Source organism: Carassius carassius, chromosome 7, assembly GCF_963082965.1.
Source record: "Carassius carassius chromosome 7, fCarCar2.1, whole genome shotgun sequence".
Classification (NCBI taxonomy): domain Eukaryota; kingdom Metazoa; phylum Chordata; class Actinopteri; order Cypriniformes; family Cyprinidae; genus Carassius; species Carassius carassius.
Window position 1 is genome coordinate 32,713,042 of NC_081761.1, and position 17,467 is coordinate 32,730,508.

Sequence of the window (17,467 nt, forward strand, 5' to 3'; positions counted from 1 at the left end):
TCACCAATGGATCCTGTGCAGTGAATGGGTGCCGTCAGAATTAGAGTCCAAAAAGCTGTTAAATACATCACAATAATTCACAAGCAACCTGCACAACTCCAGTCCATCAATAACACCTTGTAAAGTAAAAAACTACATGTTTGTAAGAAACAAATTCATCATCAAGGCGTTTAATAACTTAGTTTCATTTTTGGGTGAACTACCTCTACCTAAACCTTTAAAGGGAGACTGTGATTCAATATTTTTATGTGCAATTAAATTTGCGTAGGAAAAGCATCTCACCGTGGATGTTGTCTTTTAAGTAACTCGAGTAAAGAAGACTGCTGTTTGTGAGCAAAAACGTACTAAAACATTCACATGGCTAATAGATTTCCTATTCTTTTATTGTGTGCTGGTGAACTATGAAACCACACACATAACAGCAGGCTTCAAACGTCCCTTTTAATGGCAGCCAGAGACCACTCGCCCTGTTGAGGTTTTTTTTCTGTCTCTTGATAAAGATTATTATTTATAAAGATAATTACCATGAATAACTTTTTACAGACCCTTCGAAGGCCTTTACAGAGTTTTTATGTGACCATGCAGTAAATTTCAAGTCAAGTGTGTAGATTTTCATTACTATATGCACATGTAGGCCATTAAACTTTTGTTGGTCTCGAGCTCTTAATTCGCTTTGAAAACATCTTTGCGTTCTCACATATACACGTTCATCAATCCATATGGATGTCGCAGCTATGCTTTGATGGACAGATGGAGTCAGTCGCTCTCAACATCTTCAGTTTTGCAGCTAATGAATTCAATGTCATTTTGGGAGAGAGGAATTCCAAACACTGGATCTATTTGCTGTTGTTTGTATTGGGTTTTTAAAGCGATATGGAAAATTCGACGTAATTCTAGGATGTAGGCTTTCTCTGACTGGGTGTTGTCACAACAGTCAACCGCAGAAAGACACACAAATGTGCAACAAAGCTGTGATCAGAGAGCGCTTCATGTTGAGTGAGTAACAGCATCAGAATCCTTGAAACTCTTGACAAGCATCCTGAAGGTCTGAAAGCCATCTGAATTTAAGAAAATGCATCCCCTTTATATCTCAGGAAATACCTCATGAAATCTATGTTTATGCTTACAGATATGTCAGCTTCTGCAATTATGCATCTACAGGTGCAAATAACAGATAACGGGCAATACAAATGAAATAAAAAATGAGCTAAATGCAGAAATCAGTGAAACAATATTTATGTAATATTGAAATTGAAAATTTAAGTTTTTTTTTCTTCTTCTTTTTTTTACATTTCAAATTTAAAGCTTGCATTGTTTGAAACCATCTTACCAAATATTTCCAGTGTTATTTTAGTATAATAGTATAGTGTAAATATTAATGTATTTTTTGTATCCTTTTCATTTATATTTTTGTTTTAGTAATTGTATTATTTTGTCATTTTAATGTGTCTATATAGTTTTAATTCATTTTTATTTCTATTTTATAGTACATCAAGTTAAACTAAATGAAAATGAGAAATGTTTCCAACTAGCTGAAATAAAAGTTTAATCTAAAAAAAATAATAATTCTGTTAACATTTATTTTATTTGAAGTGACGTTTTTTATGGTTTTATTTAACTATGGACCCTGATTTTGGCACATGCCAAATATACAGTATATTACATATATTTATCAGATGAAACTGTAGCTCTTGAAGGTTTTTTTTTTTCCTAGAAAACCTTGTTGCTGGAAATTGTAACCACTAGTGACATTAAACCCATAATGCCCTACAGAATCTATGAGGAATTTAGTTTCCATGCCATTCAATTCAACTGTTATACCCAGTAACATACAGTAAGTGCATCTTTGAACCGATTTGATGGAGAGACCCTCTTCTATTCATCTTTCTAGACTCGCATCTAGAAATGGCAAATTAATACAGTCCTTAATAATAACAACACATGTGAAGGCCTTTCAATCTTCCTCTCATCATAGAGGTGTGTTCGCGCATATAAACACACAAAATCATGAATCCAGCACTCACCTGCCCCATTACACCTCAATATCCATAACCAGCACACAGCCAATTTTAAAAGCATGTTGTTTAATGAACTGTATACTTTACCTAGTTGGTAACACACTTATGGCTTACCGTTACTTTAATTACAAATTCTTAAATCAATCAGCAAGTGCAGCTAGTTTTAATGAGAGAAGCTCTATGTGAAAGGAGCCATGGCAGAACAAGAGACACATTACAATGCAAAACTGAAAAGTAAAGTTTTTTTTTCCTTTAGATGACAATGATGTTTAGGTCCACTTATGGAGTTAATTATTTTTGACAGAATGGGGTTGTATGGACATATAAATCCATCAGTTTAACAGAACAGAACAGAAACAGAGCAGATCTGTTCAGCTTCCTCTGCAAACGTCTGTGATGTTCCCCTTGAGGGACCAATAAAACCCAGCAAATCAAAATGGCTTAAAAAAAGCTCAGATAAGATTAATTCAGAGGAAATGAATATGATTCACCATCCTATAAAAAATAATTATTCCATTCTGGAATATTGCTTCTTTTATGGATTTTTGAAAATTACCTTTCATGCAGTGTGTAACACAGCTCTAAGTGAATGAAAACATCCAGCAAAGTTTTAATTTAAAAGTGCACCTGTATAAAGTTATCGTCTCTCAAAAGAAAAGACTCGACTCTGAATCATTGAAACGATTCGTTTTTAAAATGAATCCCAAGCCGTTTCACGTTGACGTCAACATGGGACATTAGCATATTTCCAGCCCACTTGCTCTTTCACCACAGATTAGCTTCAAAGGAGGGGTTTGGAAAAAATCAATCGTTGAGCGAATCGTTTGGGAGTCGTTAAGCAAGTAACGTAAAATAAATACATATTATAATACAATAAAAGTGACTTCCAAAACCAAAATATGAACCTTTTATTACCCATAATAAGGGCACTTAAATAACCAAAAGCATTATATTTGAGAGGGAATGGACTACAAGAATTCACGTTTGTGTTCCTGTCATAAATGGATTCACCTTTAATTTTTTTTTTAGCTTAGATCATTATTAACTTAAATTACCAACTTAAATGTCAACATGAAATTTAAATGTGTTTTGTAATACACATTCGATTTGATTTTATTGTTGTCTTGTAATTATTTTAATTCATTAATATTAATGCACCAACAAAAACATTTTCATTTTATGAATGTAGGTTAACATTATTTAATACATATTGTCGACTGTTAATCAAGGGCAATTACCAAACTATAGTTAATGTATACAGCCTGAAGTGTTAAAAATATATATGTAAAATAAAATGAAATGACAATTAACTTAATTCATTTTCCTAAAAATCCTTAATTTCTTTTCGACTGAAGAAAGAAAGACATGAACATCTTTTTATTGACATGGTGGTGAGTAAATAATTAGCAAATCTTATTTTGGAAGTGAACTAATCCTTCAAAAAAGTTCAAATTTTAATCATTATATAATCCTGTTCCTTTGAAAAAATTTATCTATTGACAGGTCAGTGTATAAACGTTACCATATACAGACACATTCAAAGAGTAGCATTCAAAGACTTTATTCATCTCAAACGTGTCCCTTCATTTTGCGCCGTTAGAGAGGTCAAGAGGTTAGAGTGGAAGGAAATTCTTTTAGATATTTCTATTTGATTCCACTGTTACTCATTGTCTGAGCTTTGCACACTCCTTTCCCAGCGACCTCAAAGGCAGCTCCCTTGTAAGTGGCCACACATTGTTCATTGGTGCGCAAGTCTGGCTGGACCTGCTCCCACACTTTCTTCTTAGGGTTCAGCTCCTTGTCGGGCTCACCTGGAACAACAAAACAGAGAAGCGGAAAGTTTGAAGTGCTGATTAGTTGGTGTTTTTTCCCCAACAGCTGTTAAAAGACTAAAACAAAAGCTGGTTTTGAAATCAACTCATTATCATTAATATCCCCTTGCACAGACCAATTCGTAATGAATCTAGAACGATTTTAAATAATTAGTTCGAGCCGAGCCAAAATGAGAAGCTCCAAGACTCAAGAACTCATGGAAACCAGATGAAGACAGGTGTTTTTGCTACTACCTGCAATAAGCGGTCATAAATCAAACCAAAATGAATTCAAAAGCTTGATTTGAATGCAGACGGGGATCCTGTAACTTGCATCTGTTCTACTGCTGACCTTTTCACAACCATCATAACTGCTACAATCCAAATGAGACGAGAAATTCACAAGTAGAGGAAGGACTAAGAAAGGTCACAGCCTGTCTCCATTACTTTTAATGACGAGTTACAGATGCGTGCGGTAAATACAAAATAGAAAATGCAGAAATAAAGTCGTCATATGAATCAAAAAGACTTTTACATGAGAGAATATTGAAATGTTGCATGGCAATCCATGAAAAATGGCAAAACAATACAAGAAAGAGTAGAAAAAGGTAGTAAAAAATAATTTAACAAAATAAACTGATATGACCACTTCTTTGATTTAGAGGTCATTTATGACTCCCAACAGCTGGAGGAAGTTGGAGAACTGCCTCATTCCTGCTGCGTACTTTGGTTTTGTTTTGGGGAAAAAAACTGTGATTAACTTGGAAAAAAATAAATTGGACAACATGTTTTTTTGGCTAAATGGAAAGGTGAAAGAGACATTATTCTCATTGTGTCCTGTCCAGATGGTCCTCCTCTGCACTCCACATTCACACTATTCCTAGGAATCTCCCAGTTGTTGTGTCCGACTGACCACAGATGCTACACTCCTCCAAATTGCCAGATCCACCATATTGTTTCACAGCACGAGAATAACATTTGTATTGGTTGTGAGGTTCTCTTAAGCACTGAGGAATTTGTTTTTTTTTTAAAGGGAAAATAATATTAGCTCTTATAGTGGAGCACAAACAACTGTCACCAAACAGAGAACTTCATGCTCTTTACTGAGAGATCTTAAAGAATTAAAAACAGACAGTTATGGTTATATAACAAAATCTTGAGAATCGGACCCATGAGAGGCACATGACTACCTACATGAAGTCTGGTCTAGATTACAGCTTATTTTAGCACCCCGAAAATGCCCACTTAAACAGGTAGAAACCTTTTGAACAATTGTGACCCTGGAGCACAAAACCAGTCTCAAGTAGCACAAGTATATTTGTAGAAAGAGCCAATAATACATCGAATGGGTCAAAATGATACATTTTTCTTTTAAGCCAAAAATCATTATTATATTAAGTAAAGATCATGTTCCATGAAGATATTTTGTATATTTCCTACCCTAAATATATCAAAACATAATTTTTGATTAGAAATATGCATTGCTAAAAAATTTATTTGGACAACTTTAAAGGCGATTTTCTCAATATTTCGATTTTTTTGCAACCCTCAGATTCCAGATTTCCAAATAGATGTATCTCAGGCAAATATCGTCCTATCATAACAAACTATTCATCAATGGAAAGCTTATTTAGTGAAGTATAAATCTCAATTTCAGAAATTGACCCTTATGACTGGTTTTGTGGTCCAGTGACAACTTTCAAATGGCCAACCCATAAATAGGAGCATCCCTCACAAGATCAAGACATGTTGTGTCAGGTTTGATCAATGATGTCAACATCTCGTAACCAACACGGCAAACTTTGAGAACTATGACAAAGGAAGATCAAAAAAACCAAAGACTTGGAATAGTGCATGCATCATATGGATCCATTTCATGGTGTATTCTTGTCCATTTAGAACATGACAGCTCCTGGTTACCATATGCTTTATTCAGTAAGAATGTTTTATTTAACTTTTGTGTCCCATAGAAGAAAGAAACTCAAGCTTATTTTGGAATCATAGCAGAACTTAGATTTTTGTGAGAACATTTCCTTTAATAAACCAGCATGATACACTCAGATTGGCTCCACAAAGCAGATTGTAGATGCCATTGGACTGCTGGGCAGTAATATCGTATTTCATTGCGGTACGTTTGTGTATAAATATATAAAGTTACCTGGGAAGCCCTGGAAGGTAACCCTGTCTCCAGCCATGGCTCCACTTGGGGGATCCAAGATTTCAACCTTATCTGGAGAACTGGCACACATAACCATGGCCTGGGATAAGACGCCTCTCATCTTAGCAGGCTTCAGGTTGCATAGAAGCACAGCCATACGATTCTGCATCTAAAGATGGCAAAAAAATATGAAAATAACTAAATGTGTGGCACAGGAAACGAGTGCAATCTTTTTAAGCGGTTAAAAAGAATACTATAAATTTAATATCTAACTTATTGCATGGCAGAATGAGAAATTATGTAATGGACCAAAACATCAACAGCATATTGTATTATGAGGAACAGCTGGGCAACTTTATAATTGCTGAATTATTTGTTTTTATAACCAAAAACCAGGTATGTAGAACAAAAAAGACCATTAACGAAACTAATAAATTGAATACATGCAATAATCATTCAACTTATCTACTTCCAAGTCCTGCACAAAATGAACTCTAGACATTCATAATTATTTCAACTTTATAAATGCCCAAACTTACTTAAAGCAACTGTGATGTAGTCATAACCAGAGGGGGGGAAACCCAACATGATTAAATTAAATGAATGAAGGAAACAGATGCGTTTTATGGGTGTCATTAGAATTTCTGACGAGCTGCTAGGAATCCCCTAAACAAATCGTAAACTCGGGGTTCTGGAAAATAAAGCACAAGAGACTGAGCTGTCTGCATGGAGCAGGTTTATGGACCTGCATGAATCGTAGTAGTGCAGACGCTTTATATGAAACAGTAAAACTGAAATATCCCCCTTCTCAATATTCTGACACATAACACCTAATCAACAAGAGCTGCATTCATTTTATGGCAAACAAAGATTGCTTTCAGGTACAGTAGCAAGACATATAAGCAGTCACAATTTTTTACTGAATGATGCAAGTAAACAATTTTTTTCATATTAAATTTAAACTGAAAAGGAATCTATTTTGAATAAGTCTACATGCTCTAGCTAGATTAAAAAGTGTAGAGTTCATTGTTAAATTCTACAATCATTGTTAAATTCATGTAGAATTTATCATTCACAATGATTGTAGAATCATTGTTAAATTCTACAAATCCATCAGATCTGACAAAACTTCAACGCACTGATTATAGAATTGAATATCATAATTAATCTGTAATTAAAGCAATTGCATTTAAATAATGTAATTGTATTTATTAAATGTAATTTATTTTAATGTAATTAAAAATGTCATATTTTTTAAAAACAAATTAAAATTGTTATTTTTAATTCTAATAATTATTTTAGGTGCTTTATACTTTATAAATCCATGAATAAATGTGATCAAATTATTTCTTGCATTTCAGATAATAAAATAACAGAGTACAATTCATTGAAATTACAATATTATTTGTTTATCATGCTTTGATAAAAAAAAGTCATGCGACCGATATTGGTTTTTTGGCATCCAATGCCTATACCGATTACTTGGAAAGCAGGGGGGCCGATAGCTGACATAAAGCCGGTATAATTATAATTTTTTTTAGTAGTATTAATATTTAAGAAATTTGAAATCATTTGACAAAGGATTAAAAAATAAATGTATAAAATAAACATACTTATACTTTAGATGACAGAGTATTTTTCACAAATAAATAAATATTTAATAAAAATATAATTAAAAAGGAAGTAAACCCTGTAATTAACAGTGCACTTAGTATTCTGGGAAGTTTGTGTGCACTGGGAATCATATTTTTTTTAAATAAAGCCAGGGTAACACTCATTTTACATACAACACACAGAGAAAATGACATGAATATGACAGTGGGCAGAAGCATAAAGCGCAGCATAATTTTAAATCACATTTAAAATTTAAAGCATTCAATTCACACGGACTGACCGTCACACAGAGAATACGCAATCATGCAGATCACATGCACACTTGACAAGATCTCACAGCTGGATTCGACTACGTTTGCAAAGTTTGTGAAATTAAATGTTCATTAGTCATTTAAAGATTTGTTTAAATTATATGAACGCATATTTGCTGAATGCTGACAGCATACGAGAAAGTATTATATTTGCCTTTCTATTACTAATAATATAAAAGCAATCGTTATATTACTTTCTGTATACATTAATTCCTTTGTTTAAAAGTTCTGTCTGATTATTAGACAGACTAATATCTGTATTAGACAGAACTGTTAACGACGACAGAGACCAAGAGAGAGCATGTGAGCTGTGTGCGCTCAGACACGCCATCAAAATAAAAGTCCCGCCTCGAACACATCGGCAAAGCAGAAAAACGTATCGACCGATGCCGATATTTGAAAAATGCCAAATATCGGCCGATATATCGGTCGACCACTTATGCTTTGCAAGTTCTAAATAAATGCATGAAATTATTTGTTGCATTTCAGTGATTAGTGATAATTCCAATGACCATCGAAACCGGACTCAGATATAAATATGGGTAAGATGGGTCAGTGTACCTGCTCCAGAGGGATGTGTTTGACCAGGCCACTGACAACAGTGCGTGGAGCCGCTTCCCCAACATCCACCTGCTCAACGTAGAGAGAGTCGGCGTCAGGGTGCTTTTCAGCGCTGAGGATGCAGCCCACTCGCAAATCCAATCGAGACACGTCTACTTTCGCCTCTTCCTGAGGAGGCGCCGCTGGCTTCTTCTCCTTCTTCTCTCCTGGACCAAAAGTGCATTACAGATCTTTAGATGATGTCTTTCACATATTTTTGTGTTTGTAACTTTAACTTTAACAATTAAAACCATCACCCAACACACCCTAAATATAAGTAAAAAGCACAGGCTGTGTATGTAGAGCTGTTAGAGAAACTGTACCAACCTCGGTACACTTTTATTACAGTACATGTCCACCCCGAGGAAATGTGCTTTAGTTTGATAGGTGTTTTTAATGCAACTCTTTGAATGATATTTTTAGCTTGTGGATATTGTTCCCTAGGGAGCTGTTGGGATACATTTAAAAGTCTACAACTGGAAATTCTGTCTGCTTTTCATCCGGGTTCGGTTTTTGAACTTTACCCAAAACAATTGTGCCAACAATGGCTTCAGTATGGTGTTTGTTTCTAATTGCTCCAGTCATTTAGTACAACTTTACCACTGTTTCCGAGACCTGTGGGGTTTGGGGGAAACCGTTTTTGGAAAACCACATCACCCTTAAAGACTTGAAAATAAAAACCTCTGTGTAGTCTATACAACATTAGCACTGAACACAATGATTTCCAGACGGAGGAAATCAAAGCAATACAGGTCAAAAGTCTAGGGTCAGTTAAGAAATAATACTTTTATTCAGCAGGGATGCATTCAAATTAATAACAGATTTGCAATCAAGGCAATACATTACATTTTAAAATGTGCAGTACTGTAAATACCATGGTAATATTTCACAATATTCTTTTTTCACTGTATTTTTGATCAAATAAAGTCAGCATTGGTGAGCATAATTTTTTAATATCTTACTCCAAACGTTTGAACGGTAGTGTACGTTTTTCTGAGTTGATAAAATCAGTTTACTTTTCTTTTTTCAAACATACCAATTTTTGCCTTTAATACTTGAAAAAGTCATAGGGCACCAAATTGAACTTTATTTGGAAAGCGCCAGTAATATTTTCTTTCATAATCGTTCATTTTCACGCACCACTGCAAGGTGACCGGGTTAAACCTTCTTTATTTTCTCAGAAAACCTTTTGAGTTTAAGGGAAAGTTGTCAATAGATGTTAAATATGCTGCGTATTCCAAACTTTTAATAAGGAAAAACTAAGTGTCTAAGTGATTCAATCCCAGCCTATGTGGTTTAATAATCACGCATGGCTATTGTGAATTTCACTGGTGATTTTGATTAATCACGCAGCCCTAAGTTCAGAAAATGTTGGTACAAAACGTGCCAAGAGTCCTCTAAATGTGAGAAATCATGCAGTTCTGCCAAGAAATAGTTACTCGTGAACTACAGGTGCTACATCCACACGGAAACACAGCATTCATCAACAATGAAGGAAAAGAGACATATTTGGAAAATTATGAAACTCCTTTTAAAATCTGTCCAGGAGGGAACACACAAGTTAACTTGTTTTTCCTCAGCCTATAAATGCACAAAAATAACCTGCGATCTGTACTTAGATATGAATAGAGTGTTCCCGAGTTGAAGGGATTTAAGTGATTGGAAATGAAAATCATTTTCATAATAAATAACCATGAAAGGAAATCTAAGCCATTTCAAATTCCCTATTCTGTAGGGCAGGAATACTTAGAAATGTAACCCCCAGAAGACATCAGTGAGGTCTTTAAATCTGGTTTGCTTTCAGATTTGGTTATAACCCAAATGAGTTTGACCTGCATCCACAGCTCACATTCACTCATGGCCTCCTCCCAAACTCTACCAAGCTTCAAACGCGTTCGTTATGCTGCACTGTTTATGAGTATGGGACTGTGCATTAGTTAAATGTCTTTCTCATTCATGTTCCTATTTGTAACTGAAGTGTAAATCATTCACATATTCCCAAAAATGAAATTAACCCCTAGTCATGACACAGCCTAGCTTTATCAATTCATTTCTATGGCCCTATATGACACTTTCTTCTAATTGCAATGTACAGCCTAATTAGACATAAAAGTTAAGATATCGCAAAGTTTTAGATGGTGCTGCAAATGAATCAATAGCACTGGAAACTTGGCCTTATAGTATCAGTAATATGCTTACCCTTCTTCTCGGCTTTCATCTTTTTGCCGTCATCACTGTTTTTGGCTGGTGGGGTTTTTGTGGCTGGGGCAGGAGCAGAAGGGGCTGCTGGGGCAGGTGGCTTGGAGGCTGTGGGTTTAGAGACACACTGGATGCTGGGCTCTGCTGAAGGCACGGACACATCTTTCACTGTAAAGAACAAACCAAATGATTTGACTTCTTTATTGCTAAAAAAAAAAAAAAAACGTTTTTGTGAATGCTAAATGCTCAACACAACGTGAAGATTTATTTTTATTCATCTAAAGGCACTTCTGACCACCCAGCTGGCATCACTGATTTTTAAATGTAGGTGATCATGTGTTGCTGTGCTTAGTTATGGACTGTAGAAGTTTTGAAATTAACGTTACAGTATGTTTTCAAGTAGCATTTCATTATTTCAACAGTATGTTGTGATATTATACCTCCTCTTCTCTTTTCCATTTCCAGAAGTTGTTCCTTCAGTTCCTCAATGTCCTTCTTGAGCTTGGCATTCTCCACCATCAGTTTCTTTTCCTCTTTTACTGTGGCCTGCACAACTACACCGAACGTTACATTCATTAGAACAAGACAAAAACACATTCATTCAGAACTTCTCAACTCAACTGTCTACTGCTAATCATTTGCTATTTTATAAATATACACCACTGTTCAAAAGTTTGTTTTTGAAAGAAGTCTCTTAAACTCAGCAAGGCTGCATTTGTTTGATCAAAAATGTTTTAGAACAATATTATTCTGAAATATTACTACAGTTTAAAATAACTGTTTTTTTTATATGAATACGTAAAAGTTTTAATTTATTCCTGAGATGCAAAGCTGAATCTTCAGCATCAGTAACCCCAGTCTTCAGTGTCACATGATCCTTCAGAAATTAATCTAATATGCTGATTTGCTTCTCAAGAAACATTGCTTTAAATTATAAATGTTAAAACTACATATTTTTTGGAAGCTGTGATACTTTTTGCATGATTTTAAGAGGACTATAAGGATCCAAACAACATTTCTTTGAAATAGAAATCTTCCGGAACATTATAAATCTCTTAATGGTCACTTTTGATCAATTTAATGCATGCTTGCTGCATAAAAGCATTTATGTCTTTCAAAAAAAATAAAAAAATAAAAATACTGACCCCAAACTTCTGAAAGGTAGTTTAAAAACATACATCTTTAAAAATCTATAAATAAAACAAACATACGGAAGTCCTAAGAGGCCAAGGATTATACTTTTCTTTTCTTTCTTGTTTTGTCGTGATAACGATTTAATTTTCTCGTAATCTCGACATAACAAAAATAGTTTTCTTGTTATAACAACTTTTTCTTGTGATCTCGACTTAACAAAAGTTGTTTTATTTGTTGTTGTTTTTTTGTTTATTTACAATGATTGTTTGATCTACTGTAAATTAATAATCCATGGCCTCTTAGGACTTCTGTAAAAACATCATATTGTTTTCCTTATTAAATGAATATTGTTCTGGCCCAACTGGTATAAATTAGTGCTGTCAAATGATTGATCGCATCCAAAATAAAAGTTTTTGTTTACATAATGTGTGACTGTGTATGGTGTGTATTTATTAAGTATATATAAACACAAACACATTCATGTATACATTTAAGAAAAATATTTTATGTTTATATATTAAACATTTATATATAATATAATAATGTATAAACATAAATATTTTCTAAATATATACTGTATGTGTGTGTCTTTATATATACATAATAAACAGTACACATACATATATTTTGTAAAGAAAAACTTTTATTTTGGATGTGACTGATTGTTTCACAGCACTAGTATAAGTGTTTGAAACCTCTATGAAGGCAAATATGATCTTTCTAAGCATTTGCATTCTGAAGTCGATTATTAAAAGATTCCTCTTTCTACTTTTGATCCTCTCAGACATCCTCATTGGTCATTGACCCGTGATCAGCACACATGCACGCCTCATGCATCCACTTACTGGCTTTCTCCTTCAGCAGCTGGACCTGCTGCTTGAGGTATTCAATGATCTGGTCAGCCTCCGCAGCCTTCTGTTCCAGTCTCATGAGTGAGGGTGTGTGGCCTGACATCTTGAACAAGGATCGTACCAGGAACCTGAAAAACAAGCCAAAGGAAAAGATCAAACGCGGTAGGAACTCTTAGTCACTCATAAACATGTTCACAAAAAGAGGATCCACAGAGACATCCTATCCATGTTTGGGAACATGCGGCACTAGAGAGCATGACCTCTTTCAGTGAGATCTTTTCAGATCTTTGGCACACGTAAACACGAGGTGTTTGGCAAACTTTACAAGGTGCTTTAACTTGTAATTTATACCGATACATGGCCAAGTTTCTGTCCTAATCCCCTTCCATGAAGGAGAATTATAATGAAACATCTGACACCAGCCAGATGCTCAACAATAGATCGGCTAGACGCCAGACAACATGCGAAAACCTCATCAAAGCGTACATTCTCCATCGTAATCCCAGTGAACCCTGCTTTGGGTTTGCACTTCAGTACCGTTTGAATCGCCTCGCCACGTCCAGGTCAACTAAAATATTCCTGAAAAAGGAAGTGGATGGATTCAAGCCATATGGCATCTAAATGTGTGTGTTCTCATGTCCACAATGAGACAAATACTGCGTAATTGCATCACTGTCCTCTCAGCTCTGTGTTTTGATTGCGGATCCCATTCAGTCGGAAGACAGCTGGTGAAGGAACACAGACACTTTACACATTTGGCTTGGGCTCATTCACTGCAAAAGGACTAGGGGAATTTTTACAAGGCGTAGGAAAAGAGAAGAACACATCATAACACACAGTGCAGGGTGGTGCTGGAAAACAACAGCTGGCACGGGATGAAAACAAAGAGTTCAGATGAGGAAATTAGAAACACAAAAAAGCTGGAGTTGATAATATCGTGGATCAAAGTCTCTTGTTTTTGAAGTTCTTGAACTGCTTTAAATGGGCCTGTGGTGGAAGGATTTATGAGCACCATGTCAGGACTGTTTTCATTTGCATAACCCCTGAAAATGAGTCCCGGAGCCCAAACCCTCCAAAAAAAAATTCCCAAAAAGCTCAGTTGTCACTGTAACCCATAATGCCCTTCAGCAGAGGTCATCGGCATCATATGAAATGCAGCCGAAAACAATGGCGTCTGTGAAAGAAACCTTGAAAATGTTCCCATTTAAGGCCAACTGACACCAGTAAATGTAACACTTGCAGGAGCAGCTGTCACTGTCATGCAAGTCTGAATGGTGAGGAGATAATGACCATGCACTTGTGCCGCACATTAGTCAGCACTTCCATTGGCCACCAGTATCAGTCAAATCACAGTAAAGACTTCCTTCTCTTCTATTCATCTTTAAGAAATTATAAATGATCTTAAATACTCTCATCTCACAAGGATGTTTTTATGTAACTGTAATTGCCTACAAATAACTGCATGAGGACCCAAATGAAAAGCACATGACGTCCTATGCATGTAAACTATTTTGGGACACAAAATGGAATATGATTTAGTTTTAATGAATGGATGACAATAATAACATATTATCGTTTACAACACCATAATGCATTAAGTGACCACACTAGTTTATGATTTCTAAAGGTTATGTTTTACATGAATGGGTTCATTTATGTTAAACAAATTAAACAAGAGTAATGCTTTTTCATATACAGGTGGCCTAAGCAAACACAGTGTAGTTATGCAATTTGATAAGTAGAAGACATGCATGGTGGCATTTTTATCTGTTGACTTGTTCAGGACAAGTAAATAAATCAGTTTGACAGACTATGGTCATGGCCAAAAGTTTTTGCACTGACATAATTTTGTGTTTTGCAAAGTTTGCTGCTTCAGTTTTTGTCGATTATTTTTCCACATGTGTCTATGGTATACTGAAAAACAAAATGAAAACAAAAAGTTTTAAAGGCTTTTATTGGCAAACATTTTTAATTAGTCAATACATTGTTGACCCTTGTTCTTCATTACCTCTGCAATTCACTTAGGCATGCTGGATATTAGCTTCTGGGACAAATCCTGACAGATGGTGACCCATTCCTGCCTTAATAGTTCTTGGAGTTGATCAAAATTTGTGGGCTTCTGCTTGTCCACTCGCCTTTTGAGGACTGACCACAGGTTCTCTATGGGACTGAGATCCGGGGAGTTGCCTGGCCACAGATCTAAAATTTCAATGTTATGATCTTCGAGCACTTCTTTATCACTCTTGCTTTGTGACATGCTGCTCCATCATGCTGGAAAATGCATGGATCATCACCAACTTGCTCATGGATAACTGGAAGAAGTCGCTCTTGTAGGACGTTTTGATACCATTGTTTATTCCTGGCAGTGTTTTGGAGCAGACTTATGAGACAGCCCACTCCCCCAAACATGGATGGTCTCAGGATGCTTCACTGTAGGCACAACACAGGACCAGTGTTCACCTTTTCTTTTCCAAACAATCGATTTTCCAGATGTCCCAAACAGTCGGAGGGGGGCTTCAACAGAGAAAATAACTTTGCACCAGTTTACACAATAATCTAGAAACAGTGTGAATGACCAAAACAAGAGCAAACTTTGCAAAACACAAAATTTCACCCCCAAAACCTCTGGCCATGACTGTAACTTACATCCTGCACATAAATGAAAGTAAAAGAAAGACAGGCAGCAAAGCAATCTATTAAAAAATTACTAATTTCGAAGTAAATTTTTCATATAGGTTTAGATAATCATTAAGAGGGAAATAACATATTAATCATTGATGCAATTTTTCTCATAAATTATCAAATAAATTAACTTTTTTAAGCCTTTAAAGCAGATATCCACGCAACGAGGGAAATTTAACCATGATACAATTTTTTTTGTTATTTTTAGTAGTGATTAGTGATATTCATACAGAAGGATCATCGTGACTCGTGATGTCATTTGTAAACTGCTTTATATAGATACAGTGCTGACTGTCACTTCACCTTTCAATCTTCATAACACATCCGTACTCTCACAGCTCGACTTTAACTATATTCCTAACACACTGCATAGACAAACAGACAATACTCATATATTGAAACGTCAACGCGAGCTCTCCTACTCACATAAAACGCAACCGTACGCTTCTCTCCTACAAAAGCCACACGCTACACTCGTCTGTCGTTCGCTGTCGTCTCTCACCGCCGTCGGAAGATGATGACGTCACGGTCACGCGGAGATCAGCTGTTCGCGTGCGCGGGATAAAGACGTCATCGCGCGCCTCTGCCGTTTACAGTCGCCGGAAGACTACACCGATCGCTCAAAATTACACATATATCAGAAATATCATCAATGGACACGTGAATCAAATGGAGCAGTCTTTCATTTCAGACAAGCAGGTATGCCGCTAATTCAACGTTGCGTTTGCAAACCCCAAACGTCAAAAATCCAACAGTGTAACGTTATTTCAATGAAATTTTGTCAAATATCATCGGTTCGGTTTGTAACCGCGTCAGACCAAAATAGTAAGTTATGCTCTAAGATGAAATATACACGTTTTAGTGTTATGATTAATCTAGGTTATCATATTTTATATATAATATTAACATACCTGACGCTCCTAATGAAAATGTACTACAATTTTACTGTTGTAACACTAACTGTTGTTACTGTTTATGCTGTATTTAATGTATAGTAGCCTATACGTGATATTGATAACACATTAAAATGATACAAAAGTATATTCTGTATAACTGTATGCTGTCTGTATATTGCCTGTGTCAGTGTGTTTGTTGAGCATCCGGCGAGTCATGCAGCCCCTCAGAGATGCGGAGCTGGGGGCTTCCACCTTCTTCGCCTCTCCTCTTCCTCATGATGTGTGCGGCAGCAATGGGCTTCCTCTCACCCCCAACTCCATCAAGATCCTGGGACGATTTCAGATCCTCAAGACCATCACCCATCCCAGACTGTGCCAGTATGTGGACATCTCCAGAGGGAAGCATGGTAGGATGGCGTTCACGCTTTATTGTTGTGCGTTTCCCGCTACATGACCGGCAAATCATCAGAGGCCCAAATAAGATAAAGTCTAGTCAACTCACGGTGCTTTTATTTCCATAGTGCTTCATGCAATACAGATTGTTCCAGCTTCACAGTATTAAACAGGGAAGAATTAATCAACATCAGTGATCTCAATGATTGAAAAATGATACCAATGTTAAGCAGCTGTAGCAAGACAATAGTGTCTGTCAGTTCAGTTAAATACATTTGGTTCATTATGAGACGAGCTCTACTGAAAACTAGGGGTGTGCACGGATAGTCGAACATTCAAATATTCGTTCTGCTCTAATTATTCGATAAATAAAAATGATATTCGAATTTCGCAAAAAAAAAAAAAAAAAAAGTTCACAATAAAACCTAATTTGGTCCCTTTCTGTGATTCTCCACGGCATATTTGAAGATGTATGCAAGCAAAAAATAACTAATGAATGAATAAGGAGCCGTCCTCATATCGTGCCTAAAAACGCGTGGAAAACGCTAGGTGCGCCGCTTTCTCCTTCTTTCAAAAAAGCTCGGGCAGAAGCGCTCCTGAGGCATCTGCCGTTGCTAAGCAACAATGACGCGCTCTCTCCATGAGGACGCGGAAATTTCAGCAAAGGATAAATGGATTTGCAGCACAAAAAATTTAATGGCAAAATGGCAATCCATATACAGCTATGTTCAGCTGTTCCTTCATCTTGGCTGAGCTTTCAACGTTGTTATGGGAAAGGATGAAGCTGAATGTTTAGTTCT

General features: G+C 35.9%; 2 protein-coding genes across 2 annotated transcripts in view; one reads left to right on the top strand and one right to left on the bottom strand.

The window, feature by feature from the left end:
* Positions 1-3,563: 3,563 nt before the first annotated feature.
* On the bottom strand, positions 3,564-13,191 carry aimp1a (aminoacyl tRNA synthetase complex interacting multifunctional protein 1a). The gene is made up of 7 exons (XM_059555026.1): positions 13,116-13,191; positions 12,691-12,867; positions 11,152-11,265; positions 10,712-10,879; positions 8,474-8,679; positions 5,988-6,156; positions 3,564-3,829 (listed from the first exon to the last, which is right to left on the bottom strand). Exons 1-7 carry the CDS (start codon positions 13,189-13,191, stop codon positions 3,663-3,665), a joined length of 1,077 nt encoding a protein of 358 aa, XP_059411009.1. The 3' UTR covers positions 3,564-3,662.
* A 2,462-nt stretch (positions 13,192-15,653) lies between these two features.
* Positions 15,654-17,467, top strand: part of tbck (TBC1 domain containing kinase) — a 46,497-nt gene continuing 44,683 nt past the window's right edge. Inside the window, exons 1-2 of the mRNA XM_059554632.1 lie at positions 15,654-16,077; positions 16,463-16,681. Of these exons, the coding sequence (XP_059410615.1) occupies positions 16,489-16,681 (193 nt within the window). The 5' untranslated portion in view covers positions 15,654-16,077; positions 16,463-16,488. The remainder of the gene's footprint in view (positions 16,078-16,462; positions 16,682-17,467) is intronic.